Source organism: Falco cherrug, chromosome 4 (assembly GCF_023634085.1).
Source record: "Falco cherrug isolate bFalChe1 chromosome 4, bFalChe1.pri, whole genome shotgun sequence".
Taxonomy (NCBI): Eukaryota; Metazoa; Chordata; class Aves; order Falconiformes; family Falconidae; genus Falco; species Falco cherrug.
The window spans coordinates 25,580,395-25,607,500 of record NC_073700.1 but is presented as its reverse complement, the minus strand read 5'-3'; the positions used below and the strand labels follow the sequence as shown (position 1 = coordinate 25,607,500).

The following is a 27,106-nucleotide window of genomic DNA, read 5'->3' as shown; positions in this document are numbered from 1 at the left end:
TGTGAACCCTTCTGTCCCACCAGTCCCCGTCGCACAAAGCGCCTTACACAGGAGGGGAGACACAAAACCACCAGAAACCACTTGTTTCTGCTTGGCCACCGAAGGATGCTGCAGCGTTAAAGCTCCTGGCGCTGCCAGTAAGCGCAGGGTGGGGGCATGTGGGTGGGCACCAGCCTCACAGCAGAGGGGCCAGGGCAGGCTGCTGTGTCCCCAAACCCCCTCACCTCCCCGCTGCGCCCCTGCCCACTCGCCAAATTAAAGGCGAGACCTCTTAAGGGCAACGCGCCCTTTACCTGGGCCGGCACGCCGGGCGGGCGACTGGCGCGGGACGCTGCTTGGCGTTGTTGGTGATGCCGGAGTCCTCCCGGCAGCTGCAGCAGCTGTTGTCCAAGATCTGCAGGTGCAGCAGCTCCTCCGAGTTGCTGAAGGCCGGGTTGTCCAGCGAGCTGGCCGAGGGCAGCCAGGAGTACGACCAGTACTGGGCCGAGACGTCGTCCAGCCGGCAGAACCGCCGGTAGCTGCAGGGCACGGCCGGGCGGCTGCGGCACCCCGGGGGCACGCACCAGCACGTGCCCACATGCATGGGCACATGCTCACCCACGGGCACGTGCAGGCACGGGCTCATGTCCACACGCAGCCACACACACGCTCACGGGCACGTGCTCACGCACACGGGCAGGCGCAGCTCACAGGTTTCCACCCAAATTTCCCGGGGCGGGGGCAGAGCGGGTGACACTGAGCAACGTTTGGCCGCGGCCCCGCAGCTGTTTCCCGGGAGTTTCCCCAGGAACAATCCCCTGGTGCGTTACAGCCGCTGGCGGGGAGGGCGGCGGGGCCAGGGCAGCTGGAGGTCCCCACCCGCAGCCACACCGATCCCCCCGGGAGGTGCCTGGGGAGGGGTCCCTGGAACGACGGCTCTGGGGGCTCAGCACATCTCACCCGTCCCAGTCCGCAGCACTTCGGTGCAACCACAGCCTCATCCAGCCCAGCAGCCTGCAGCACCCCCGTCCTGCCTGCAGCCTCTTCCCGGTGGCGGCGGTGGGGCCACCAGCCCCCCCCGGGCACCGCACGTCACTGACACAGCCGCACCCAGAGCCCCCCGGCCCCGCTATCAGCCACCGTAGGGTTCTTCTTGGCAGAGCTCAGCCCAAGCCCCAGCCCTGCCTCCCCACCGAGCCGTGGCTGGCCCTGACCCGGGCTGGGCTGCCCATCGACCCCCCAGCACCCCCAGGGAGGGGCAGGGGCATTGACCCTCCAGCAGGACCCCTGCATCCCCGCGCATCCCACCTGCTGCGGGTCTGGTCTGCCCTGGCCTCCAGCAGCAGCATCTTGAAGCGGCGGATGGCGACAGTGGCGACGACGGCGCCCAGGAGGACGATGCTGAGCAGGACGCCCGCGGCCATGCCAAGCAGGCTCTGCTGTGTCACGCGGTAGTCGCAGCGCAGCCCCATGAACCAGAAATCGCTGCCGGCCGGGCACCTGCGCCAAGGTGGGGGCCATCAGCCGCCAGGGGGGCAGCACCCATCACCCCAGCGCTGGCGCCGGGGGCACTCACTGGCAGAGGGGCTGGTGGTCCGGCGGGTGGGTGCAGATGCCGTGGTTCTTGCAGTAGCCGCGGTGGCACAGGGAGGTGCACGTGGCGTTGCCGTCTGCCCCAGCCACGCAGGCGAAGCCGGCCCGGCAGGCGAAGAGTGCGGCACAGGGATCCAGTGGCCGTTCTGCGGGGGTGGGGGCCCGGTTGTGCCACCCCTTCCTCACCGGGCAGAGGGCCAGGCGCGTGCCCACACCACAACCAGCCCCTGGCCAGGCACCAGAGCCCGGGGGGCACAGGAGGGCTTGTGACGGCGCAGCCCCATGCATGCCCCACACTCACCCAGAGCCACGTTGCGCAGGACGGGGGCAGCCCCCACCACCAGCCCTGGCCGGGCACTGCTGGAGCCCAGCACGGCGTTGAGGAGCGCGCCCAGCCCCGGCGCCTGCACCCGCTCCGCCGCAAACAGCGCGTCGTACTGCAGCACCACGCTGCCCTCCCTGCGGGGACACCCCACGGCAAGTCCAGCCGGGCCCGGCCCCACGCGCCCAGCACCGCAGCCCGGCAGTGCCACGGCCGCGCAGCGTGGGACACTGCCCAGGGCAGGAGCGGTGCGAGCACCCACCTGATCCCCGTCACCTCCAGCCGCAGGAACCCGGGCAGCGACATGAAGAGGGGCGAGACCTGTGCGGGAGGAGGCTGAGCGCAATGCAGGGCGGCCCCCAGCCGCAGTCCCCCGGTTCAGCCCCGTCCTGCACTCACCGTCCGGTTGAAGCTGTGCAGCAGACCCCGGTGCTCGCGGGATGTGGGGTCCTGCAGGGCGGGGACGAACCCCATGTCCAGCACCAGCTCGCAGGGGATGCGGAGGAGCGATGCTGCAGGGGAGACGGGGATCAGCACAGCAGGGACCTGCAATGCCCGCCCGCGGGGGCCACCACCACCGCCCCCCCATGCTGACGGCTCCTGAGGCCTCTCCTCCTCCAGCCGTGCCCAACCCCCCCCCAGACCCACCTCTCAGGAGGGGTGGCTGATCCTCCACGATGAACACGCGCGGGGCCCTGCCTGCCGCAGCCGGTGTCACCAGGGGGGTGTCAGCATCCGGCTGCTCTCTGGGGCTGCTCGGCAGCCGGACCAGGCCTGTGTCACCAGCAGCTGGGGGGGACCCGGGGCTCCCACGATGGCCCAGGGTGCCGGGGGGGTCGGTGGGCTGCTGGGGGGACCCTGACATCACAGTGGGCAGAGGAGTTGGGGGCCCCCCCGTCAGCCCCGTCACATCCCTCTGCAGTACAGTGGCACCAGGCTCCGGTGTGACTGTTCCCACATCCCTGAGCAGTGCTGGGCTGGTGGTGGTGGCTGTGATGGTGGTGGCAGTGGTGACAGCAGTGGCAGCTGTGATGGTGGTGGCGGCAGTGACAGCGATGCCAAAAGCAGTGGTCAGCCCCGGGGAAGACGCAGGCTGGGACGCAGCTGGCTGCTGGGGGGGCCCAGGGGCTGAGGGGGGGTCCAGGCTGCCTGGCTGCCAGCTCGGCGGGGCAGTGGCTGCCAAGGGCCCAGCATTGCTCACCCCCATGGGGGTCCCCCCCAGGATCTGGGGGCTCTCAGCAGCATCCCCCCCAGAGCCAGCGTGGGGCAGCCCAGTCCCTGGGGATGGGCCTGCTGGGGGGGCGCCCGCAGTGGGGCTGAGCCCCAGCACAACCCACCTGGTCCCTGGGGAGGGCCGTGGGGTTGGCAGCGTAGGCACTGCAGGGGTGGGGGATGCGGGAGAACCCCGGGGGGACCCCTGACTGGTGTACGACCCCCAGCTCTGTGTCACAGCGGTGCTGCCTGGGGCCATGGTGGTGGGGGGCTGCCCCGGCACAGCTGGTGGATGCCAGGTCTGCTCCAGGGGGACGTGGCTGTGTTCAGGGGGACCCTCCATGTTGGGTGGCCCCAAGATCCCTGTGGCTGGGTCCAGGGCTCCCCCCACGCCAGGGGATGTCATCCCTGGGGCACCAGCCGTGGTGGTGGGGACAGGCAGACCCGACCCCTTGCCTGCGGCAGGCAGGGAAGTTGGGCCGGTCCCCACAGCTGGCCAGGCTGCGCTGGCCACAGGGCCCCCACGGCCACCAGCTCCAAGGGACAGTGGAGAGGAGCGAGGGGCAGAGTGGGGACCCTGCCAGGCAATGTCCGTCCCATGCCACAGGCGGGAGTCAGAGCCCCGTCCTCCTGCCAGCCCCAGCCCTGGCAGCCCCTGGCGTGTCCCCCCCAGCGTCCCCATAGGAGTCAGCAGCCTCTGCAGCCCCCCACCAAAGGGTGATGTCCCAGTCGCCCCTGGCACTGGGCTGTCTGTGGCCAGTGTGATGCTCGGGGGGGTCCCTGGGCTGCTGTCACCCAGTGGGACAGTGGCACCTGGGCCCTCCCCAGTCCACAGCTCTGAGGACAAGGGGCTGTGCGAGCCCCTCTGGCTCTGCACAAGTGCTGTCCCCATGGGGCTCCATCCCTGCAGGGTACTGAGGGGCCCCCACTGCCCCCCAGCAGAGCCAGGCACCATCACAGAGGACGGTGGATGCAACAGGGTCCCTTGCGGGGTCGTGGCACTTTCTGCCATTGCATTTTCTACAGGGTTAGTCTGGGGGGGGGATCTGGTGGTGGGCGCTGTGTCTGGCTCCGCAGGGGCTGGGGTCCCCACACTGGTCACACCCAGGCTGGCAGGAGATGGCCACTCGCTTCCTGCAGCTGCCTGCTCCGCGATGCCGGCAGGGAGCAGGGGCCCCGGGTGCTCAGTGGCTCTTCCATCCCGCCCTGTGGGCCGCATCCCCTCTCTGCCTGCCCGGGGGCCTCCGGGGGTCCCCTGGGGGCTGGGGGGCTCAGCAGTCCCGGTGGGGGTCTCAGGGAAGAGCAACAGCTCAGCTTCTGTCCGCAGCGGCCCCACGGCCTCCGGTGCTGATGCCCACCCTGTGCCAGCTCCTCGCTCCGGATCTACGAGCAGAGGCAGAAGTGGGGGACAACTGAGGGGGGCTGACCCCTACCAGCCCCCAGCCGCAGCAGCACTGACACACGTGGCCAGCACGCGGTGCCACGGGTGGCAGGTCCTGAGCAGGACGGTGCCAGCCGCACGGTACCTGTCCGGCAGCGCTGCCCTGTCGCTGTCCCCGGGTGGGTGCAGGGGACCGCGGTGGCCGGTGTGGGGCCCGTCCCGCTGCCCAGGCCGGGGCAGAGCCGCGCGCAGCACTCCACGATCACTGGGGAGAGAGCGGAGAGCGGCGGCATCGGGCACCGGGATCACGCACGGGCACCGGGGTCACGCACCGGCACCGGGGAGCTGCCGGCGTGGAGCTCCAGACCTCCCCGCCGGTGCCGGTGCCCGGCGCCGGCCCTGCCGAAGCGAGCGCTCAGGGACCACTCAACCACGGCGGCGGACCCGAGCCGAGCCGAGCCCGGCCGCACGCGGCCCCGGCCGGGAAAAAGCCCGTTTTGCCCCGAACCGAACCATCGCCCGCAACCGCCGGGTGCCAGCGCCGGCACCGCCGGGTCCGCGGCCAGCACCGTGCCAGACCCCGCCACCGCCCTGGGCAGGACTCGGGGTCACCGCTGCGGCAGCGGCTGCTCCACGGAGGGGCCGGGCAGCCCCCAGGCATCGGAGCCGGCGCTCGCCCGTTTGGCGGAGCCGGGGCCACGACGACCCGGGTGGCCGCTCCCCGCCAGCGCCCCGCCGGGCTCCCGCTCCCCCGCCGCACCCGCTGCCTTCGCCGCCCGGGCCGGCGCACGGCACGTGGCCCCGCTCCCGCCGCTGCCGCCCACCCGCCCCGTGCCGGGACCCCGCGGCCGAACCCCCGCGGCGGGTCCCCAGCGCCCCCCGCCCTCGCGCGACCGGGGAGCCCGGAGCCCCCTCCCGCGCCCGCTGCCGGCCCCGCCACCGCCACCGCCCAGCGCCGAGCCCACCGGGCATCCCCCGCCCAGGGACCCGGGACCCTGCCCGGGCCGTGCCCCCCCTGCCCGCCCCCCGCCCGGCCGGACCCCCGTCCCCGGGAGGCGGCGGCGGGCCCCGGCGCTCACCTGCGGCGGCCAGGAGCCGCGGGAGCCGCAGCCGGAGCCGCTCCATGGCGCGGCGGCTCTGCCCAGGCGGCGGCGGCAGGAAGCCCCCGCCCGCCCCCGCTGCGGCGGGGCGGAGGCACCGGGGAGCCGCAGCCCCCGGCCCGGTCCCGCCCCACCGGCTCCGGCCCCGCCGCTCCACCCCGGCGGGACCCCGCCTCTGCCCCGGGGCTGGCGGCATGGTCGGGCCCGCGGGGACCCGCCGGACACCGAGGTTCGGGCTGCGGGACCCGCCCGGGGAGGGGGGGGGGGAATCGCCCCCCCATCAGCCCCCCCATCCGCCGAGGACTTTCCCGCCGGGCCCGCGCCGGGGGGGGGGGGGGGGCCCGGCCGCTCCCCCACCGGCTCCGGGATCTCCCCCCGCAACGGGCGATTCCCGAGAAGCCGCGTCGAGGGCTGCCAGGGCGCTGCCCCCCGGCCGCTCCGGCCCTGCCCGGCTCCGGCTCGGGGCAAAGGCTCCCTGCGGGCACCGGCGGCTGCCTCTGCCCGCGGCTCCTCGCCCAAGGGCTCAGGGCCACCCCCAGTAAGACCAGCAAAACCAGCAGCCGCCCCGGCACGCCCAGCTCGCCGGGGACACCACCACGGGCGCAGCGGCCGCGGCAGCCGGTTCCCACCCCCGTCCTGCCGGGCGCCCGTCCGGAAAACGTGCCCGATGGCGTCTGGGTGAAGCAGCGCCCCGGGGCGGGGGCCGAGCGAAAGGAACCCGGGGCCCGCAGGCAGCGGGTCACCAGCCGGGCCGGGGCTCGGCGCAGGGCGACTTTAGAAGCAAAATGCAGCTTTAGAGGAAGCGCCGAGAACACCCACCTCATGCCTGGGCACCACACAGCGCCGAGACTCGCCGCCCCGATTGCCAGAGGGGATACATAATCGAGCAACGCTTTCTTGGCTCACAGCCTGGCAGTGCCTCTTTGACATATGAAAGTGTTTCTTGGCTGGGAGGAAAAACTGTGTAGTGTCCAGAAATAACTTGTCTCTGTCTTGGGAGAGATTTAAAGCAAGCCTCCTGTGCTGAGATTATTTGGGCTTACAGAAACACTGATGCAACATTATGGCTTTTTTGGAGGCAGGAAAGTCGTTCCTTTATTTTCCATGAGGAAAGCAGAAGCCTTTCAAACAGAAGCAGCTGGCTTTTACCAGCACTGATGAAAGGAACAGCAAAGGCAGCAGGAGGGCGGTTTATTGGGAAGAGCAGACAACACCAGCAGTGAGATCACAGGAAGCGCCATCACACCAGCAGCACAGGGCACGGAGCTTTGTGCACAGCGGCACAAGCCACACAGGCGCTGCTCACGCTTTCACTCACAGAGGGAAGACAAACAGCAAAACACTCTGAACAAGACACACTCAGAGCCCGACCGACCCACAACCCTTCTGCACTTGGCAGATGGCACCCTAGGGGATAGGAGGCCCCAGCTGAGCAAAGGAAAGCCTGGGCTGGAAAAGGGCGTTTCTAGTAAGGTGGGTCACTCGTCCCTCATGTGTCCTTTGCACACCAAGCACTGACACAGTGAGCCACCCACAGTGCCAAATGGAAAAGCCATCCATGCAACAATGGTCTTAGATCTTTATTCCTTTTTTTTTCTTTCTTGTTTTTAAAGGACAACATATTCAGACAGCTTTAAATACAATGTCCAAGTACAACTTTCCAATGAAAGCAGCAACGGTACAGCATGTGCGCTTATATTCATACCCGCTGACACCAGCCCTGTCGTGGTGGTAGAGACATCTCCTGTTAAAAAAACATCCACAAAATCCACATATTTAATGTTTCATCAAGCAAGAACTAGTATTTTAAGGCAGAAAAGAAGTGGGTCAGTGGCTGCCCCCTGACCCAGGAGGGGAGTGTGGGGGGAGGCCAGAAGCCACACAGGAACAAACAAGAAGTAGTGATCTGCTGCACACTGGCCTTGGGCCACCAGCTCATTTCCCCTGCAGCCCCAGCGCACCTCAGGGCAGTCGCTCCCATAACCCTTTCCTGCCTGTTTCCTTCCCTGCTGCAGCCTCTGGCGGCGGCGGGTGAGGAGGAAACACGGCAGTGGGGAGTGGGCTATCACATCCCCCGGGAGGCACCTCCCCACAGCAGCCAAGGAGCACTGCCCAGAGGGACTTCCATGACTAAAGCCAACGTGCCATCTACTTACTTAGAAAGACACGTGGATACTGTGAGCGCATGAAGTGCCAGGCAGGGTGAGATGAAAGGTCACTGAGCCCCACATCCTACCTCCAGCAGCAGATGCCTCAGGGAAACATGCTTTATCCTCCCCGCTCCTCAGAGCGGGCAGCTGCTGCCAGCTCCCTCCCAGACTTGCCAGACTCCTGCCTGCCATTCAGCTGTAAGGTGCTGTCACCTCTGCAGGCACCAAGCACACGCACCGGCACCCTGTGCATGCCATTGTTACCCGAGACACTCCCAGAAGCACGTTTCTACTTACTCAGCTTTGAAGAACTCTTTTTTTTTTTATTCATAAACATCCTTCTTATCTGCAATGTAATCTACAATCTCTTGTGGACACATTAACTTTTCTGCATCTCCATCAGGAATTTCAAATCCTGGAAGAAAGTGCACATAATTAGCCCAAACCAACGGAAACAGGAGCAAGGCTAAAGGAAGTAATTGCTGCTGGCTCAGATGCCTGCAGCTTGGCAGAGGACAAACAGGCAGCGGCTGCTGTGTCAGCCAGAGCCAGCATTTCGGTACTACACCAAGTTTCCAGCTGCATTCTGCCTTACGCGACACAGCTTCCGTGTAAGGGAGAAGGCAGATGCAGGGAGCGGGGCTGCCAAGCCAGCCAGCATGTGTCCCCTGCGCCTCGTTACAGTCACTAACGCCTTCCCTGCCGGTGCGTGACAGAAGGGGGATGTTCATGGTAACTCCAGGCAAGCCAAAGCCTGAAGCCCTTCAGGATCAGAGTCTGCCGCTCAGGGCTTGTACCACCAACAGCTCCTACAGAGCTGGGGGTGGGGAACATGAGGGCTCTCAGCTGTGGAACTGGTCAGAAATACATCCCAGAAAATTCATATTCCTTTTTTCTAGTCCTTACAGACAGACACTAACACTTCACTCACAGTATACAGTAAGTGGATTACATATATAAACTCTTAGTAAATACTCTGAAAGGGAAACATCTGCCTAGGCTTCGAGAACGACCAAACCCCAGGGCCACTTATGACCCAGTGTGACAGATGAGGTGCGTGCTCCAGAATTTATGAGCTTCAAATGAAAGCATGAAAAAGTCCAAAATGAAGTAAAACCCAAAACTTGGAATATAAAGTAATAAGGAAAAGACACCTTTTTTTCTTTTTCCCTAGTAGCATCAAGTATTGAGGATTTAAAAAAATCTGGTAAGGAAAAAATCTGGGATATCTGTGATTTCACAAACAGGAGCCAAGATCAGCTCCAGATGCAGCCTTCGTGGTAAATGTAGTATCTGCCGTCCTCAGTCACACACTGCTGTCCCCCACCCTGCCCCTCCCCAGCAATACCGCAGGGACTGCCCAGGAGGGGCGTGGGGAGAAAAGCTGTCAATGCTCCCAGAGGGACCGACCTCAGGAGCAGACGGACAGACACCTTCTCCTGACTCCCACCGGTGCCACCAGAGCATGTTCTCACTGACTGAGAACTACATAATTTTCTTTGAATTACATCAGAGAAAAGTCAACGTCACTGTCCACAGAAAAGAACTAATTCCTGTTTGCTACAGCTGTGCTTAAGGATTAACCAGAAAACAAAGGCAGCGATGAACCCGAGCACACACAGCTATGAATTACCAAATTCATCTTCCATGGCCATGATGATTTCCACTTGGTCCAAACTGTCCAAACCCAGGTCCTTCATGAAGTGGGACTCGGCTGTGAGCTGCGGGAAGAGAGCCAGAAGGTCAGGTGGCCGCGGCCATTTCAGCGGGCCGCAGCACGACCCCCGGGGCCCCGCCGCACCCCCCCCGGCCCGGCCCCGCTCGCCTTCTCCGGGTCGATCTTGTCGTACAGCTTGAGGACGTAGAGGACGCGCTCCTTGATGTCGGCCAGGGTGAGGGGCGGCAGCTCGGAGAAGCGGCGGCAGGCCGGCCAGGCCACCCGCGGCACCTGCAACACACCGGGCAGCAGCGGGCAGCGCCGGGCCGGCCGCCTCGCCCCCCCCCCCCCCCCCCCGCCCCCTGCCCCCGCCCACCGTGGCCCTTACCTGTACCAGCGGCAGCGCCCGCGGCGGGGCCGGCAGGCGGCAGAGGGTGCCGAGCGCGGCGGGCCGCGGGGCGGGCGGCGGGCGCGGCAGCAGCCGGCGGACGCAGGCCGAGAGGACACGGGCCGCCATGGTGACCTGCTCCCAGCGGGCACCGCGCCACTCCCGGCAGTCCCCGCGCGGCGTAGGGCCGGCAGGCGCGGCGATGAGCGCGCCCCCTGGCGGCCGGCGGCCGCGCCCCGCCCCACCCCGCCCCGGCGCGGCAGCAGGCACGGACGGAGTCGTTCCCAAGGCGACAGGTTTAATGGCATCTCACACACGCGGCCGCGCCCCGCACCCCGTCACCGGCGGCCCCGGCCCCGTCAGGTTCCGCTGCTGGTGGCGGTCCCCGCCCCCCTGCCCCTCAGGCCGCTCCTGTCTGGGGCTGCCGGTACCGGTACAGGCAGACGGTCCCGTCCCACTGCCCGGCCAGCAGGCAGGCACCGGCGGTGGCCCAGCGAGCCAGCGCCCAGCTCCCCGCCGGGTCCGGGGGCAGCAGGGCCGTGCACTGCCCCAGGAGCAGGTCCCACACCGCGATGGCTCCCGACGTCAGCACGGCGGCAGCCGAGGCACCATTCACATCACCCTCCAGGTACCTACGGCCAAGCACAGACGGGTCACAATGCTGCAGTTCAGTGGGGGAAAATGCTACCGCGGCATTTTTCACGTACAAAACTGATAAGCCAATTGAAGCCAACCATAGGAAGCCAGGCTACATTACATGCCATACCCCCTGTGCACCTGAGAACGAAGGACGTCAAGACAATGCTCCCTCAGCCTCAGAATATACTAGAAAACCATTCAGTAAGCCAAGATCTCAATCTGCTTATATTCGTGCACATCCATCGTAACATTTCCTACGTAAGTGCGCTGCCAGACTGAGTCTTAAACAGCTTGCTCTTCAAAACACAAGACAGCGGAAGGAAAAGGTCATCTGACTGCAAAGAGCTGCCTAACACAAATTAACTGAGCCAAGTGCTCTTTAGCGGCACAAGGGCTCTGACCGCCTCATTTGCGGACGTTTTCTCAGGGGGTGTTGCCTGGGGAAATCACCTGATGAACCTGGTTACAGCATTTCCACAGTCAGCGTGGGGGAAGAACGACAAAAGTGTGAGCAGGCAGGAGATGGGCGCTGCCGTTTGCCCGCAGCACTCCAGCGAGCGAGCCCCTCGCACAGTGCCGCCAGGAGCTGGGAGGTCAGCACACAGACTGGCGCAGGAAGCGGGCAGGAAATGGCCCACACCCTCACCCCATTCCAGCCTCCACATGGGACAAACGGCAGCAACGGATGCAGCCTCCTTATCACTGGCAAGATGGCAAAAGGATCCCTGCCAGCAGTGCCGCTCAGCTCGTTAAGCAGTTCTCCCCCCAAAATCACCCCAAAGGAGTTGTGAAGCCAGCAGGCAGAGTCCCCGAGGTACTTGCCTTCCAGTGTGCCCGGGTGGGAGAGAGGAGAACATCACTCCTGTGCTCCTGGATGTTTTGGGGTTGAAGGCTATCACGCGGAATGCGGGGTTTCCACAGGACTCACTCTCTTTGGCATGTGGATGACTTAAAACAACAAACAGAAGGCCCTGATGGACAGAGGGAAAATACATCACTAAAAACAACAGCAAGAGGGGAAAAACCTCACAGAATTTTCCAAAAATTAATTGCTACATGCTCTCTATAATCAAAGCCCCATGGACAGTGATGCATTATTTTTACTGAATAAAACAGACATGGTTTACTTTCCTTATCAAATTAGATAAAAACCAAAGCAGTGGCTGACTGATAAGGGCTGATGCAATACAGCAGAATGACAGCTCAGTGACCCAATGGATTTATGCATTTATCTTTCTGCCTGAAAAAGCTGAACTTGCTGTAGGATGAAGTGATATTTAAAGTAAAATTTCTGGGCCTCATTTTAAACCCTAGGAGCTTAAAATTTAATAAGAATTCCACACAAACCTGCACAGCTGAAAACAGCAGCTCTCAGAACAGCCACAGGCCAGCATAAAACACCTCGGGGATAGAAATTCTGAGGATGCCTCCAAAGAGCCTAACTCAAGCCATCATTATCAGACAAGACATTCTTGTCCCAAAAGGTTAAATGCTCACTGAAAACAATCAGACCCTCGACAAACCACAAAAATCCATCAGGAATCACAGCACAGGTGGAAGCAAGTGGGAAAGAATCATTAGTACTAATCTTGGTTTTAAATAGCTCATACCCTTGGGGGTACCTGTAAATAATAACAACTTCACATCCGTTTTCCGACAGTGGCAGTGTGCCATCACCACGCTGGCAGCTACCCACTTGTGCAATGGAGGAGACTTACCAAGCACCAGTACTGCACAACAGTACTGCTTCCCACATGCAAGATGCTGCTGCTCTGGAATACACTTTGATGCATCACTCTCATTTTATTAGTACATTGCAGGAAGCCAAGAACTGAAAGTAGCCAGTGTGGCTTATTTCTCCTGTATTTGCCTTTGAAATATCTTCAGTATATCTAAATAGAACTGTTATCTCAATCCACTCTAGAAACTCTAATCCTTTAAGTCCCCCCGCCCCGTGAGTCTGTGCAGCCCACACATAAGCTGTATGCCATATCTCGTGTACGTACAGAGTCGGAATATACTCGATGGCAGATGGAAGCTGGGTAGGAATAACCAACGTGCATCTTCTTCAGAAGCTGGCCTGTTTTCAAATTCCTGCAGTTGGTGAAAACACAAATTATGACTTTTTTCCATCCTCTACCTGTTATTTTCTAATCATAGTTACACCACTATGCAAGATGGACACAGTCTTGGTTGTACATAAATGAAACTAAGACAAGAGGCCACAGGAAGAGATGGCAATGAGTATGATGCAAAAGCAAGTGGAATTACAGCAGCATAGCTCATTCACTATCTACCTGACTGTATAGAAATTCAAGTGCCAGGGTATAGGCCCTCTGACAATTTTCATTTCACAGGCAAACCAGCAGATAGCTGTTACAGCCACCACATACACCCACAAACTAAAGCATTTAATTGCAAAAGGAACACTGACCAAACAACAATGCTGTTCACTGCAGTGGTGCCAACCAAGGCATCTCTCATTCCTTCCACTTCAGCAAAAGCTAAAACACTTTCTTCAGGGGGCATCAAAGTCTGTCCGTCCTTGCTCCTGAACAGCAGATTAGCAAGTGAGGAAAAGGAGTCAACATAGTAAGTATGTGTTCTGTACTCAGCACACCTCCAGAAAGAAGAGGAACCCAACACTTTTCCACCCTTGAGATGTTTCCTAACTTTTCTTCCACCTGCCACCCCGAGACCACCCCAAAACCAGCAGACTCACCTTCCTGTTTCCGAAAGTGATACTATTTCCACCTGCTGCTCTTGTAGAGTCCTGCTGCTGCTGACCAGCCTCCTATCCTTTAGCCCAAGAACAGCTTTTATATTTCCAGTTTTTACTAGAGATTGCTTGAATGAGTCATTCTCAGAAGAATAAAGCAAGAGCCTAAATTAAGAGAAAAGTACGCCTAATGACAGAAGGAAGCATAACTCAAACATGCCTTGGCATATAAAATAAGCACAGGTTTAAACAGTCTACCACCTCTAGAGGCGAATAAGCAAGTCTTTATACTTGATTTTTTAGAAATCCCTTCCATATTTTCTAACTGTTAAAGCAACAAAGAAAGTGACATATTAGTAAGAGATAATTTCAACTGTTACACAGGAGAGTTAATCTGCAGGTATTCAGGGTGCAAAGTGCTAGTAAGAAATAAATGTAAAACCTTATTTCTCCAATCTCCAAATCTCCCAATGCTATACACACGAGATTACAGGTGTCCGGCAGAGGAACGAGCTGTATTACAGGAATCTAGGACAGCAAAACAAGAATTCAGTGTCACCCACAGCGTCCCTTTGACTTTATTCTCATTTTTGTAAATTGATACAGGAGAGAATTAATTCTCAGATCCCTCTGAAGAAGCACACTTAGATTAACAGCTGAACTCTCTGCTGTATGCCTAATTAAACAATTCCTGTTGATACAAGAGACAAAAAGTGTCTCCAGAGAGCATAAGAGGAAAGTGCATAAGCCAGTGGCTGAAGCGCAGCCACATTCAGTACATGAGGTATCATGTTGCCACAGATAACAATCCACCATACAAGCTACTGGCCTTCTCCATCAGCACTGCGAATCATTCTCCTCTGTTGCCTGAGGATAATAAAAAAATCTATGCCACCTAAAGAATTCGCCTTGCACCCAAGATCACAAGCTCCTTACATCTTGGGAACTAACACATGGGACAAGACAGTTGCCCTAAATGTTGGAAATAAGGATTGCGTTCACACCTCTCTGAGCTGCCAAGTATAGACCTTTCCCCAGCGGTCAGACGCCAGAGGTTTCCACAGGGAGACAGAACTCTCACAGGCGGTCACCACACACAGCTCTCTGCAGCCAGCTGCCTCCCACCACACCGTACTCACATCCACGGCGCAGGAAGTTGAAGAATCCTGTCCAAAACAAAACAGCGCTGGTTTTCCTCTGATAGACGTGGTTATCTAATCTGGAGGTTCAGCCTTAGAAAAATGCTTGACATTCAGTGTGATGAGAATTTGATGCTAAAACTTAACGCTTACGATGTTTAATTTTGAGTAAAGTGCCAGTAAGGCACTAAGGAAAACAGGCCTGGTGGGTTTCACCCTCAGAGCAGCAAGTATATTGGCTCACTTCACAAAAATCACTTGTCATTTGAAATGACGGGGACACAGCAGAGCCCAGAGCTGGACAGGACTGTGGGCATCATGGCACAGCCACAACAAAGCCTGTGTGCCACGCTTGGTTCCCTCATTGCACAAACAGGAGACAGGACTTGCAATAGCACAGACCAAGTTTAAATCTGAACAAAGTAATGGCCTTTTCTTCTCCCTTGTAAAACAATTTTCAGCTTCAGCCATATTATTGTTGGCTGGTTACACTAACTCCCCAGGCTCGCTTCCTTGAGCAAAACTTTGCACTTTGATTTGGAAAAGTTAGAAGTGACACAGACCCTAGCAATTTCAATGCGCCTTCCCACAGATGGTGCTTCCATGCCTGCCAGACCTTCTCTACCCACTAAGGGATAGTGGATAGTGAAAGGACATCGCTGCAGGAAGGAGAGCCCATGGCTCAGCTGCACAGACAGTCCTGGGCAAGGTTTGCCTCGGCCTTGGCATGTGCAATCAAGGCTCCGTTCTAGATGGGTGTGAACATCAACACTTTCTGACAGTGCTGTAGTCCCCCACAAAATCTGCTCCTTACTGGGTTAGTTAGCACCTGAAATGGTGACAGGAGGCCACAGAAGCCACAGGGCAGGCAACAAGGGTACAAAGGCTGAGATCATTTTATCTGGGGCTGAATCAAAATGCAGCAGTTCTGATTGTTAAGACATTTGCACATGTTCATAGACATTCATTATTCAGAAACAAACACTGAAATCGCCAGTCAAAAGGAGACAGACAGCAATCTAACCTTTCAGCATGCTCTACCACAAGTGAAGACAGAATCGATCCAATTAGACAGCAATCTATTGTCTTCAACTAGCCATTTGCATTTTTTAATTGCATTTTTGTTAAACTTGGTATTAAAGAGCTGCTACTGACTCAGTAAACATCCAATGTTATCCCACCTTTAGCTTTGATACAAGCTGCAAGTTCTCTTCTGTCAGGCCATCAAGCAGTAGTGGAGTCAACTGTACTGCTACATCTACTTTCTGCAAAAACAGGTAAAAAATGAAGATAATTTGACTTTGAAATGACATTCAGCACCTGTAAGAGTGAGGCAGGAGTGTGAATTCACTCTGCATGCTGTTGCTGGAGAGCTATGGTAGGAGCACCTCTCTTCATACTTGCATGTCTTCGAAAAATGGAAATCCCAGACAGGTTATTCCTGGTTTCACCTGAAAATTGTCTTTTACCACCACTTTGCATCTCTCAGCCTTCAGAGACAAGTCACTCTGTCAGTACTTATCCTGCATGCGAGGCATTTAATCTCCATTACCAAATCCTAGCTGAAAATTTTCCTTAAAGTAGACCAACACTATGTGGGTACTAGAAACTTTGTGTTCATATACATATGTGCATATATATACACACACACTTCAAACACACATCCTGTAATAAGCATTGAAACCCACATCTCCAGTTTCATCAAGCAGGATTTTAAAGAATTTCCTCTTGAGGTCAAAAGACCTTAGGCAACAGATGAAAACCAAACATTTACCAAGTCAGCTTAAAGACAGCATGCAGGGCTAGGATGTAATGAGGTCTTTCTCCTGACATCAGGTGAGACTCTGGAAAAGGGGATTTGCCCACAAAACCACTGGCTTGGTACCCCTGGCAAAGAGGTCAGCTTGTTACCTGTTCAGAAGTTCTCTGCTCTTTGCTTTCTGACTGCTGATGCTTCTCCAAGGTCACAGCATCATCAGATTTATTACCAGCACCTCTTTCAGCTTCTAAAGGAAATGCTGTACCTTCTTCCTCCTTTCTAGCAGATCCTGCACCACAGCTGTGCAAATGCAGTGGGACAGCAGAGTCTTTGCATTCCCCATCATCCACGACCTGGGCAGGTGCTCCTTTGGAGGAATGCAAGCTCGTTTGTGAAGGAGGTACAGAAGGTGCGCTGGGGAAGACCTTATCGAGTACTGGTGGTAAAACAGCTGGGGTTGCACCCACAACAGGGAAAACAGATGAGGAAATCTGAGACTCAGGCTGAGTGGGAGCACCAGCTAGGACAGCCCCCATGGGAGTAAGTAACAATTCATGGGTGGAAATAGCCTTCTTAGAATCTGGCCTTTCTATGTGAGGTAACTCGGGCAATCCATTTTTGAATGTCAAAATCAAATTACTTTTGAGACATTTTCCTTCTGGATTCGTCTGTGCATCTTGTGTGTCCTCTGAAGCCACACCATCTCCAAACACACTAGGAACAAAAACTTCCAAGTCGTTCATAGGGGAAGATTCTAATTTCTCAAGTTTTAGTAGCCCAAATTCCTCATCTGGTAAGTCAAAGTCTCTGACACCCAGCTGAGGGGCCAGCCACTGGAGACTGCGGAAGGAGAAGAGAGAGCCGCAAGTGTCGGAGTCTGTAGCAGGCAAGCCAAGAGAAGCAGGACTCTCAGAACCTGTTGGATACCTACGTCCTCTTTTGTTCGCATCTAGACAAACACAAGAGTACAAGAGAGAACATCACATCATAAAATAATCAGCAACTAGACTTTTCAGAATGTCTCATACAGTTTCACTCTATTACAAAAAAAAACCAACCAAACACTTTCCTGTAAAGACATTACACTCTGCAATTGCTCTGCATCAAGCCTTCAGCTAAAATACCATTGCCAGAGTGTCAGAACTGACTGAGTCTTTAGTCTGTTTTGTTTGGTTTTCTCCCAGCACTTTCTCTGTCCACAACATTCACAGACCCTCAGACTGCAATGCTACTCTTTGGGTTTCACGCTTGTCAGCACTGAAAAAAAAAGTCATTAATATGCAGACTTAGTTGGAGAAACAGGTTTGCATCCATTTGCTGGAAAATTGGGTCCACTGTGCACAACATTTGCTCCAACAGCTTAAAAAGTTCTCAGCCCTGCTCCTCACCCGTGCACTTCTGTTCACCCCCCCTCACTGTGCTGAAGCAGAAGTTTTGGAATTGTTCAAGGCACATGGGCACCACAATGAACTAAGTTTAAAAAAAAAAAATATCTCTTACTTAAAAAAAGTAATAGTTAACCCGTATCAGATTTTCCTGAAATATGGCAGGGTGTGAACAGCAGTGCATGTGTTCACCAGGATGTTTCCCTGCCTCACTCTCAGGCTGTAGTTTTAGGGCGTGTTTACATTTCATGAAGTACCTTTTGAGACTTGACTGGTGCTCTGTCCGGCAGAGGAACGCAGGCAGCGGCACGGAGGGACATTAATCGCTAGGAGCTGCTCAGCCTTGCAGGCTCCTTGCATGTGCGGATTCTTAACATGCTCCAGTGCCTGTCTGTCAGCCTGACACACAGTTAAATTGACTTCCACATCTCCTATACGGCTGGCAAACGTTTCAATCCCTGGGTTCAGAGAATCACTGTTCTGAAGCGGATTTTGAACCTGTTCCAACAGAGCCTTACGGCATTTGCCAAGCACTTGGCTTCCTGCAGGAGGAGGATCGGCACTCGTTGGCTGTATAGCAGCACTCGCTTCTGGCTCTCCCAACGCCAGAGCTGCAGCAGCAGACAACCTTCCCTCGTCTGACGATTTTTCAAGATTAGCATCAGAGTTTATGTTTTCACTCTGACACTCATTTGATAGCAGACAACCTTCCTTCGTTGTTACAAGATCCAAACTCTCTGTAAGTTCCTGTGACACGTGATGGACAAGGGGTTTGCAGGTAGACTTTCTTCTTCCCTTTTTCTCTTTTTCTTTCCTCTGTGTTTGTCTCTGATCTTGCTTTGTGCTGGTGATACTGCTTTGAGAAATTGATCCAAGTGAAGTGCTGCTACCACTGGACGCAGGAAGAGATTTCTGAGGACTACTTGAATTTGCTGAATCATTTTCTGCACCAAGAAAAGGGAACAGCATGATCCCCGACTCCAAATGATTTTCAGCTCTTTCTTGGGAGGACTGACCGGAATTTGCATCTTTCTGCTTGCACTTCCTTCGCTGACCCTTCTTGCTTCTGCCCAGCTGGCTGAGAATTACAGCATCAAGGTCCACTTTCCTCTGGCAATTAGACATGCGTCGAGTTGTCCTGACATAGTATTCAACCGGAAAGAGAAGCCCTTCAACCACTGTGCACGAGTTCAGTGCACTTTCAGGAGCTGTCACCTTTTCTAGATGAGAAAGTCTTGACTGAATTTCAACCTGTTGATTCTCCAACAATTCTTCAACATTGCTCAGAGTAAGATCTGTAGGAAAGGGATTTAAACTATTTGCATGACTTTGATTTCCTTCACAGCTTTTGCTGTCATTAGTTATACTATTATTTCCATCAGCAGGCAATACTTCATTTTCTGACATTAAATCCAAGAGCCTATGTAATTCTCCCTGGTCTTCACACATACTTGCACTGTCCGTTTGTTTCATTATACTGGAGGATTCTTTTCCTCCATCACCACTAGTGTCAAGTGAAAAAGAGTCACTGTTCTCTGAACATAGCCGTGCAGGCTCATGGTTGTCAGATGTGGCCACAGCACACAGGGACTCAGGCTGCCAGACATTGCTGCTGTCCCTCAGTGCACAAGGGAACAGCTCAGGTTCTCCTGGAGGGACACCGTCTTCAAGCATGTCTTGTACAACTCCAAACACTGCATTGGGAGGAGTGAAACTGCTTTCTTCTCCCTGTGCTGGCCTGGATGCTCTTTGATCGTTTTCCTCAGTGTTTGAGAGACTGCTTCGCCTGAAGACAGGTGACCGGAGCTCCTCTGGACTGGCAATTTGATTTTTTGCTGTTTCATCAGCATTGCTGAGATGCACGTCACGCACCGATTCCCTTTCCTCTGATACCGGAGCCTTCGTCCGTCTCCTCAGCTTCATCAAGTGTCTGGAGGTTTGGGTTTTTTTCTCCTCAGGGGCAGTCCTAATGATTCCACAACACAGGTTTTCCTGGCTAGCCCGTATGCTTTCTGCCTGCAAGCTGTCCTGCTGGCTAACCTCATTGTTGGAGAACTCTGGAACATGTTTAGATGTGACAGATGTTTTCTCCTCTGTGACAAGATCAAAGCAGGCATTAGTCTGTAACTGGGGGGTTTCATGTTCGTCAGCACTAGGAGATACCTTATCTCTAGAACCTGTGAAGAAAAAATGTCAGATGTGTGAAGTACTCCCAGCAAAGTCCCACCCAAGAAAAACATCGTATAGTAAAACTAAGGAGACTTTGTTAAGAGTGGAAGACGAGCATTTTAGTCAGGATCAGAGAGCATGCAGACCTGCTGAGGAGGGAAGGAGCGGAGGTGTTACCGTAGGTCGGTTTAGCAGGCCCCGGAAGGCCGCCCGCGGGTACAAGGCCGCACGTGGGTGCGGGGACATAGCGCCAGCATCCAGGCAGTCAGCAGAGAAGGGCGGGAGCGGGTGGGCAGGGCTGGCCCTCCGCCCCCGCCGCCCCGGTAGACCGAGGGGCAGCACACGGCAGCCACGGGGCCCTGCGGCCGCTCCCGCCGCCCCGCCCCGGCCCGGAGGCCGCCCGCCGGTTCCTACCTGCAGGGCTCCGCTCCCGCCGGCCTCCTTCCTCCTCCGCGCCCCGGCCGCCACTCCTGGCTCGCTCGGCTCGCCGCGCCCGCTGCGGACACAACACCGGCAGGGGGCTGGGACCGGCCTCCCGGCCCCCGCCACCGCCCCCGGCCGGCCCGAGCCCCGCCGCTCACCCGCAGCCGGCGGACGGTCTCGCTGTACTCCCGCCTCAGCAGCGCCAGCTTCTCCCGCAGCTGCAAGACACAAGGCACCGGGTTAGCACCACCGCGCCCGCCCGCCCGCCCCGGGCCGGGCCCAGCTCGGCGCCCCCGACCCCGCACCTTCTCCTTCTCGGCGGCGCTGAGGGCGCCCCCGGCCACCGCCGGCCCCTCCATGGCGGCCTCCCGCGGGCGGCGGGCGCTGCGTGCCCATAGCAACCGGGCCGCCATAGGCCACGCCCGCAGCAGAAGCGCTGCCTGGCGGGAGGAAGTGACGTACCGGAAGTCGGGCGTGTCTGTGCGGAAGTGGAGCCGTGATGGAGCTGAGCGAGATGCTTTACAACAAGTCCGAGTACATCGAGACGGTGCGCGGCGGCCGATCCGGGTTCGCTGGGCTGTTGCAGCGGCGTCGGGGCCCGGGGAAGGCAGGGCGAGGCGTCGGGGCCCGGGGGAGGCAGAGCGAGGCGTCGGGGCCCGGGCGAGGGGAGGCGGCCGCAGGCTCCGAGCCGCCGCAGTGACCCGCCCTTTCTCCCCACAGGCGTCCGGCAATAAGGTGAGCCGGCAGTCGGTGCTGTGCGGCAGCCAGAACATCGTTCTCAACGGCAAGGTAGGCGACAGGGAGGGGGCTGTGGTATCCCCGCGGCCTGGTGCCTCTCTCAGCCCAGCAGCCCGGCTGGGTGGGAGGGGAGTGTGGTCAAGCCGCGGGGTCCCTCTCACCACTGCAGCAGAACCCGCGCTGCTCTGCTGTCTGCTGCCAGCTGCTATTGGCCCCATCATGCCGAAGCTCTGCTCTCGGAGAACACGGAGCTTCCTCTGCCCATGAGCAGATCATGATGCTTTTATCTATGGAACAACATATTTCTGTTTGTGCTTAAGCCTCGCTTCGTGTATTGGCTCACTTTGTGCAGCTAACTGGCATGACGGGAGCACAACTGGTGGTTCCAGGCTCCTGTGTATTTGTATTGTTCTCTCTTTTGACTGAAAAACTCATCTGTAAGGTAACGTAATTTTGGTGGAGTGGCCTGACCTCTGCACGAGTCTGTATAATAACTGGCAGTATGGGTAGAAATTGCAGCTCGTTTCTCTTTTCTTCTCCAGACAATAGTTATGAATGACTGCATCATCCGCGGTGACCTGGCAAACGTACGGGTTGGACGACACTGCGTGGTGAAAAGCCGCAGTGTCATTAGGCCACCCTTCAAGAAGTTTAGTAAAGGGTAAGAAGCCCCCTTCCTGTAGGGAGATTAAAGTTAAAATCTGTATGCGTAAAAAAATACATTGGCTTGGCTACAATCTGTATTCAGGGGGCTGTGTAGCAATTTGCAGCAATACATCCCTCTAAACCTGCCTTTTTCTCAAACTTTCAACTTTGCTTTGAGGGTTAGTGATCCCTTCAGCCTGTAATGTGGGAAGGCTGGGATATATTGAAGTGGCAAAATGAAGAACTGTTTCACTTGTTCCTGGTTTATTCACAACGTCTTCCTGTTGCTCATTTGGGCCATCCTGTAGAAAGAGATGAGAAAGCCCAGTTACTGTTCCGTCTTCCTTAGCATCAAATCCACCTCGGGTAGTCCAGCTGCAGATCAGCGACTCCACAGTGGGATTTTGAGTCTAACAGTGTCATGGCTCAGTCTGTCTGTTGTACACCTGAACAAATAACTCTCCTGTCACAGGGTGGCTTTTTTCCCTCTCCACATTGGTGATCATGTCTTCATAGAAGAGGACTGTGTTGTCAATGCAGCCCAAATTGGCTCCTATGTCCACATAGGCAAGAACTGTGTCATTGTAAGTGCTGTTTCTCAGTCTTTTCTTTAAACTCTTGAGTACTGTTGAGGCTTTGTAACAACAACAGGGAGGTATCTGTACCAGCTGGCTAGAGCACATGTACTTAGTCTGTGCTGTTCCTTCCACCTTCTCTGCAGGAAGTGGTGCTTCCAGGTTTGCTTTTCTGAGGATAGCAGGTTCAGCTGACGGCTGTTTGGAAAATCCATCCCAACAGTACTGTCTCTGAGGCTAATGGGACTGTCCGGGGAAGGCAGCCTTTCCACAGAGTACAAGTGGAATTGCGTTACTGTGCAAATAATACAAAATAGCCAAGGTAGCTGTCTGCTGAGTTAGAGAAGGCCTTGCTGTATTACTGCATGACTCGGGTTTTGGGCTCAAATTTGAACCCTGCTGTGTGTTAATATGCAGCTGCCGGTGCGTGTGTTCATTGAGAGCAAACAGATGTTTTTCCTCAGAAAAGAAAAAAAGTTAATTCTGTTGGGAAGAGCATTCAGTCAGGGTAAAGATATGTTTCTGTCATCCCTTATACAGAGTGTGTTTTGAGCAGTTAAACTTGTTGAAGTTTAGGTTAACTTACTAGTAACAAGCAGAAACGTATAGTATTTTAAGTATAAACTTTTCCTATTGTCTGTTTTAGGGTCGTAGATGCGTTTTAAAAGACTGCTGCAAAATCTTAGACAACACAGTACTACCTCCTGAAACAGTAGTCCCACCTTTCACAGTCTTCTCAGGCTGCCCAGGTATGCTCCCTCTTAACTTCTCTTGCACAGAGGTATAGATAATGTGGATATTCTTATTTTAAAATGAGATTGCTGTGACAAAATTGCCTGTTAGCCTTTAGTGTCTAAAAAGAAAGGTATAAGGCACTTAGTGAACTGAAAAGTAACAATTTTAACTTGTGAAACTCATTGCTTCAGTGTATGTTAGGTAAGTGGCACGCGTTTACACAGAACAGTATTACTAGAATGCCAGCTGCGGCCATCCTGTACACAGTAACACATTTTTTAAGGCACGTAGAACCCAACAGGCATTAGGTTTTGGCCGAGGGAACACTCCTTCTCCTTATGTGGTTTCTGGTTTTGCAGGTATTTCAGTGGTTCAAATGGCAAGAAGTCCACTTGCTCAGTATTCACCTGTTAATAGGGAGGGAGTTACATTAAAATGAGGTGTATGGATGTTTAGTTGCTCCCTGTTGGCCTGGCTGTGCTGGAGATCTTGTACAAATTGCACACTCTGTCATTTATCTTCTGATGGTGTTTTGTGGGGAACAGTGGAAGCTGTTGCAGGACCCAGCTGCAACTCAGGGGGTACGATGGGAACCATCCTACTGTATTGCTCAATGCGAGACGAGCCCTTTCCTGTTCTGTCAATCAAAGTCACTGCTTTGAATATTGAATTTAAGCGTAGTTCTGCTTTCTCCTGCAAGAACACTGATGGTCACATTCTTGTTCTTCTTCCAGGGCTCTTCTCTGGGGAACTCCCAGAATGTACCCAGGAACTCATGATCGATGTTACGAAGAGCTATTACCAGAAGTTCTTGCCACTCACTCAGGTCTAGTAGCCCATTTACCATGCTTCAGAGCAGTAAAGGCAGGCAGGAGTATTCTGGGGGCAGGGAGAGGGATGTTCAGTGAGACCAGGGAACGGCCCTCCGCTGTTCCGAGCACTTCTGTGTGTGCTCCTCAACACTAATGATCTGGCCAGACAGTCCCTCGTGAAAGCTGCTGTGTCATGTTGTTTAAACTTTGTATGCTCATTTTAATGTAATTCATTACATGTTGTCTGAATTGTGCCATTAAATGTTACGGAGCTAGGAAAGCTGATACAATTCCCTTTAGGGCAGCATCTCCCCATTGCAACTGAGGAACAAGGCAGAGTTGACAGCATGTACCCTGCAGCCTAAGCCTTTCTTGTCAGTTCTTGGAAAAATATTTGGCACTCTGTAAGCCTGTGTGTTGAGGTGGATGGCCTCTTCCTTTTCTCCCTGTGGACTGAGATTCTATCCTGTAGGGACAGGATATTGTTCATCATCCTGGGATTGGCTTTAGGACTTGTGGCTGACATTGAAACCTGTCTTTCTATGCCTTGCCTGACAGGACACTTCTTAGTTTTTAGCTCTTAAAGTACATCAGTCCTGTGCTCTCAGCCATCAGGCAGGGTTAGCATTCTCGTGGCCAGTGCATGTTCTGCTTCCTGAACATCACGGCCCTTAAAGAGCCAAAGGGGTTTGAAAGAGGATTGCCATGTCACTCACAGAATTCAGTGCAGCAGAAAGTGGGTAATGAAAAGCAGAAACCGGAGGTGGGTGAGAGAATGCTGCAATTGTCCCCATTTATCACCCAGTACTTATATTTGCAGAAAGCTCTTTGATGCTTTTCTGCATTATAAAACTTAAGAAGGAGGTTCAGACTTCTTGGAAAGAGCAAACATTTCATTTTGGACATGTAATAGAGCAGGAATAATTCTTGCTGGGAGCAGCTCTGTGAAAATTGGAGACAGCTGACTAGTGTGTACCTGACCCAGTGCCAGATGACTAGCTAAAAATTAATCTGCCTGCTTTGGTTGTGTTATATTAAAGCTTAGCATTGTCCTTCTCTAGGTTTTAAAACTGGGGCTCCTGCATATTGTAATGTAGCAGCTGGCGGCCAAGATGCATAGTAGTTCTGTAGTAGGTGTGGCTGTGAGATCAGCAGCCCTGGAGCCTTCAGCTGTTCTGTGTAATGCAAAGAACTGATACACCTTAAATAGCAAACAGCTGTGCAAGTACTAAAGTGTGTAGTAATTACTGTTAATCAAATGTAAAACCACTGACCGGTTTGTATTTACTGTACATAAATTAAAGCCTTTTCAGTTGTTCAAGTGACTCAAAGTTGCTACTTTTCAAATCAAACTTGAGACCAGACTGAGGTTTCTGGTGTGCCTGGGCATGTGAGCCGCAGTTTCTTGTTCTGTGATTATTACAGGCTCTTACTATTACAGTGTCAGTGCATTAAAAAAGTGAAATACAGCGTGAAGCAGCTGCTCCTTTCTGCCTCTGAGCTGGTGACTTTCACCCACAAGTGATTCCAGCATTGTTGTTTTATAACAGCTCTGACAGACAATGTCTTTGCTTCTGTTCTTTGTGCTGAAGTGAGAATCCTAAAGCTGACAGGGTGACTGAAATCCTCCCTTCCACACTGAAATGTCAGGTACATTTATTTGGAACAGTAGTAGCTCTGATAGTGTTGCTTCAGGTGTTTGGAAATGGCCCACTTGTTGGGTCTAGCCATCCCAGATGGCATGACTCCTTTCACATCTGTGTGTTAAAAAAAAAAAAAAAAAAAAAAAAACAAACAAAAAAAAACAGGGCAGGGAGAACAGCTGGGACAAGAAGATGGATGAGATTCTGTGTCGAAGCTGTGACAACCTGGCTGATGCTGAGCTGTCCGATGCAGCGGATCAGTTAGGTCATGTCTGTCTGGTTTCAACAGCAGTATTTTACTAGAAGCCCAGATTCAGTGGGACCATTGTACCGCCTAGTCCTGCACTGGCTCGAAATGCCTGTTCAGTGTCAGCTGTGTCCCTTGGGTCCTCCTGAAGCAGCAGTGGAAGCAGTCTTCTTCCTGTGATCTTGTATGCGTTCAGGGGGGTGTCTGTGTGAGAGGCCCAGGCTTGCCACTTTCTCTACCAACGTGAAAAAGTATGGAGTATTCCTTGTGTTTGTACTGCAGGCAGCTTCCTAACTGACTTCAGTTTCCAAAAATGTTTAGTTCCCGCTGTCCCAAATCTTGAGTAGCCCTTGCAGGTGCCATTTGCAGTGAGAGGCTACAGGAGGCCTGCCCCGTCACAAGACTGGGCAGGTTTGGGGATTCTTGCAAGATTTCCTGCAAGTCAGCTGTGTGGGGAGTTATGCTGCCACTTAGAAGCACTACTTCGCCCTGTTGCCTTGTCATCAGCTGTCTGTTGGAGTGTGGGAAGCCACTGTATTTGGTCAGAAGAAGGCTGTGTGTGCTGTGTTGCCATGGTGTCACTTCAAAGTTTCAACACTGCATAGTGCGTTTCACCAGGATCGCTTGATTAACAGCCACGGCAGCATGGGAGAGGGGCGGGAGGAGGTGGCTGCCAAACAAAGGGATCTGAGGTTGAGAGTGGGAATGGGATGGCAGCTGGAAAAGTCCAAGTGATGCACTTCCATGATCACTTGAACAGCACAGCTGTAGTGCACGGAGGGATACATCATTGCACAGTTAGGTGTTTCTTGGCCTACTCTTCCTTCTAGCAGGCTGAGCTGACCTATCTGCCTTAATTAAAACCTCTTTTATTGTCTCTGTTAAGGTGGCCTCTGCCAGGGTATAAAACCAAGTCGCCACTGAAGATCTCAAACATCCAGCACTGCTAACATTCCTTAGATTTGGTCATTTTATCCTCCCATCCTCTGAAGCATCCCTCTGACCTGGGGTCACCTCTCCACCTCTGCCAGCTCTGGAAAGATGGAGTGTCAGTAGGTTGCAGCGTGCTACTACAGCCCTGGGGAATCGCAACGTTCCAATGGCAACGTGGTGCCTAGAATGTGACTTCCAAGGGAGGGCTTTGCTGCGTAGCCAAAGAGGAGCTGCAGGTGCATGGGGAAGCGTGCCCCTCAGGGAGGGAAATTCCTGCTTTCAGGAATCTTGTACAAACAGTGATCACTTCAACCACTAAGTTGCTGTATTGCTTCATTGATCCCATGTGCTTTACTGCTGTTTGCTCTGACCAAGACCAGCAGCCCGTGCTGCTTTTATTTCAGGGCATTCTCGGGAGCGCATGCCCTGTCTTCTGCCCTGCTGTGGGCTGCGAGAGGTGCTGGCCTGGCTGCTCTTTAGACCTGCAGCTGCCCAGGGTGAGGAGGGGCGAAGAGCCATGTGGGGCTGTGTGGGAAGGGTGCAAAGTCACCGACTGAGCGGAGCCTGTGTCCGCTTTGCATGGGGCGGAATTTCCCGGGATGGATGATTGGCTCCACCAGGAGAATAATGGTTTAAGTGTTGGCTGCTGGCTGCGGTGAGTGCCGGGCTGATGTCCTGGTCCAGCGTCCTGGGCTCTCCAAGCCACCCTGAAGCAATCAGTGGCTTGTGTCAACAGCTGAAGGCTGGCTGGGTGCCATGGGCA

The 27,106-nt window shown here is 55.2% G+C and overlaps 4 protein-coding genes across 5 annotated transcripts in view; 1 reads left to right on the top strand and 3 right to left on the bottom strand.

The window, feature by feature from the left end:
• The window catches only part of LOC114017074 (collagen alpha-1(I) chain-like), an 8,728-nt gene extending 2,897 nt beyond the window's left edge, over positions 1–5,831 (bottom strand). Inside the window, exons 1-9 of one of the 2 annotated variants that reach the window (XM_055710509.1) lie at positions 5,567–5,831; positions 4,633–4,752; positions 2,543–4,489; positions 2,294–2,406; positions 2,157–2,215; positions 1,874–2,031; positions 1,556–1,718; positions 1,288–1,479; positions 294–518 (exon numbers count right to left, since the gene is read on the bottom strand). In XM_055710509.1, coding sequence (XP_055566484.1) covers positions 294–518; positions 1,288–1,479; positions 1,556–1,718; positions 1,874–2,031; positions 2,157–2,215; positions 2,294–2,406; positions 2,543–4,489; positions 4,633–4,752; positions 5,567–5,783 — 3,194 coding nt within the window. In that variant the 5' untranslated portion in view covers positions 5,784–5,831. The remainder of the gene's footprint in view (positions 1–293; positions 519–1,287; positions 1,480–1,555; positions 1,719–1,873; positions 2,032–2,156; positions 2,216–2,293; positions 2,407–2,542; positions 4,490–4,632; positions 4,753–5,566) is intronic. The other variant, XM_055710511.1, reaches the window with a different exon arrangement.
• Positions 5,832–7,154: 1,323 nt separating this feature from the next.
• NDUFAB1 (NADH:ubiquinone oxidoreductase subunit AB1) lies at positions 7,155–9,956 on the bottom strand. The gene is made up of 5 exons (XM_055707098.1): positions 9,783–9,956; positions 9,563–9,685; positions 9,371–9,458; positions 8,035–8,152; positions 7,155–7,331 (listed from the first exon to the last, which is right to left on the bottom strand). The coding sequence occupies exons 1-4, from the start codon at positions 9,909–9,911 to the stop codon at positions 8,061–8,063; spliced, it is 432 nt and encodes a 143-aa protein (XP_055563073.1). The 5' UTR covers positions 9,912–9,956; the 3' UTR covers positions 7,155–7,331; positions 8,035–8,060.
• A 104-nt stretch (positions 9,957–10,060) lies between these two features.
• Positions 10,061–20,471, bottom strand: PALB2 (partner and localizer of BRCA2). Its single transcript, XM_055707090.1, has 13 exons — positions 20,321–20,471; positions 20,174–20,233; positions 20,007–20,088; positions 17,681–19,600; positions 16,191–16,987; positions 15,461–15,544; positions 14,145–14,306; positions 13,583–13,668; positions 13,144–13,305; positions 12,856–12,972; positions 12,428–12,515; positions 11,244–11,392; positions 10,061–10,414 (listed from the first exon to the last, which is right to left on the bottom strand). The coding sequence occupies exons 1-13, from the start codon at positions 20,426–20,428 to the stop codon at positions 10,183–10,185; spliced, it is 4,047 nt and encodes a 1,348-aa protein (XP_055563065.1). The 5' UTR covers positions 20,429–20,471; the 3' UTR covers positions 10,061–10,182.
• DCTN5 (dynactin subunit 5) lies at positions 20,449–26,662 on the top strand. Its single transcript, XM_055707097.1, has 7 exons — positions 20,449–20,562; positions 20,736–20,804; positions 21,296–21,414; positions 21,871–21,982; positions 22,620–22,722; positions 23,443–23,534; positions 26,297–26,662. The coding sequence occupies exons 1-7, from the start codon at positions 20,515–20,517 to the stop codon at positions 26,315–26,317; spliced, it is 564 nt and encodes a 187-aa protein (XP_055563072.1). The 5' UTR covers positions 20,449–20,514; the 3' UTR covers positions 26,318–26,662.
• The last annotated feature ends 444 nt before the right edge of the window (positions 26,663–27,106 follow it).

Excerpts from the sequence above, each read along its gene's own strand:
- PALB2 (XM_055707090.1), bottom strand. The coding sequence starts at position 20,428 with ATGGCGGCCCGGTTGCTATGGGCACGCAGCGCCCGCCGCCCGCGGGAG. Across the intron at positions 13,669-14,144 it reads ATACTTGGCAGCTCAGAGAG|ATTCCTGTAATACAGCTCGT; the intron begins GTGTGAACGCAA and ends TTGCTGTCCTAG. Across the intron at positions 13,306-13,582 it reads TTGGAGATTGGAGAAATAAG|GCTCTTGCTTTATTCTTCTG; the intron begins GTTTTACATTTA and ends CTCTTAATTTAG.
- DCTN5 (XM_055707097.1), top strand. The coding sequence starts at position 20,515 with ATGGAGCTGAGCGAGATGCTTTACAACAAGTCCGAGTACATCGAGACG. Across the intron at positions 21,415-21,870 it reads TTCAAGAAGTTTAGTAAAGG|GGTGGCTTTTTTCCCTCTCC; the intron begins GTAAGAAGCCCC and ends CTCCTGTCACAG. Across the intron at positions 23,535-26,296 it reads AGTTCTTGCCACTCACTCAG|GTGGCCTCTGCCAGGGTATA; the intron begins GTCTAGTAGCCC and ends GTCTCTGTTAAG.
- NDUFAB1 (XM_055707098.1), bottom strand. The coding sequence starts at position 9,911 with ATGGCGGCCCGTGTCCTCTCGGCCTGCGTCCGCCGGCTGCTGCCGCGC. Across the intron at positions 9,686-9,782 it reads GGGCGCTGCCGCTGGTACAG|GTGCCGCGGGTGGCCTGGCC; the intron begins GTAAGGGCCACG and ends GGTGTGTTGCAG. Across the intron at positions 8,153-9,370 it reads GGCCATGGAAGATGAATTTG|GATTTGAAATTCCTGATGGA; the intron begins GTAATTCATAGC and ends ACTTTCTTCCAG.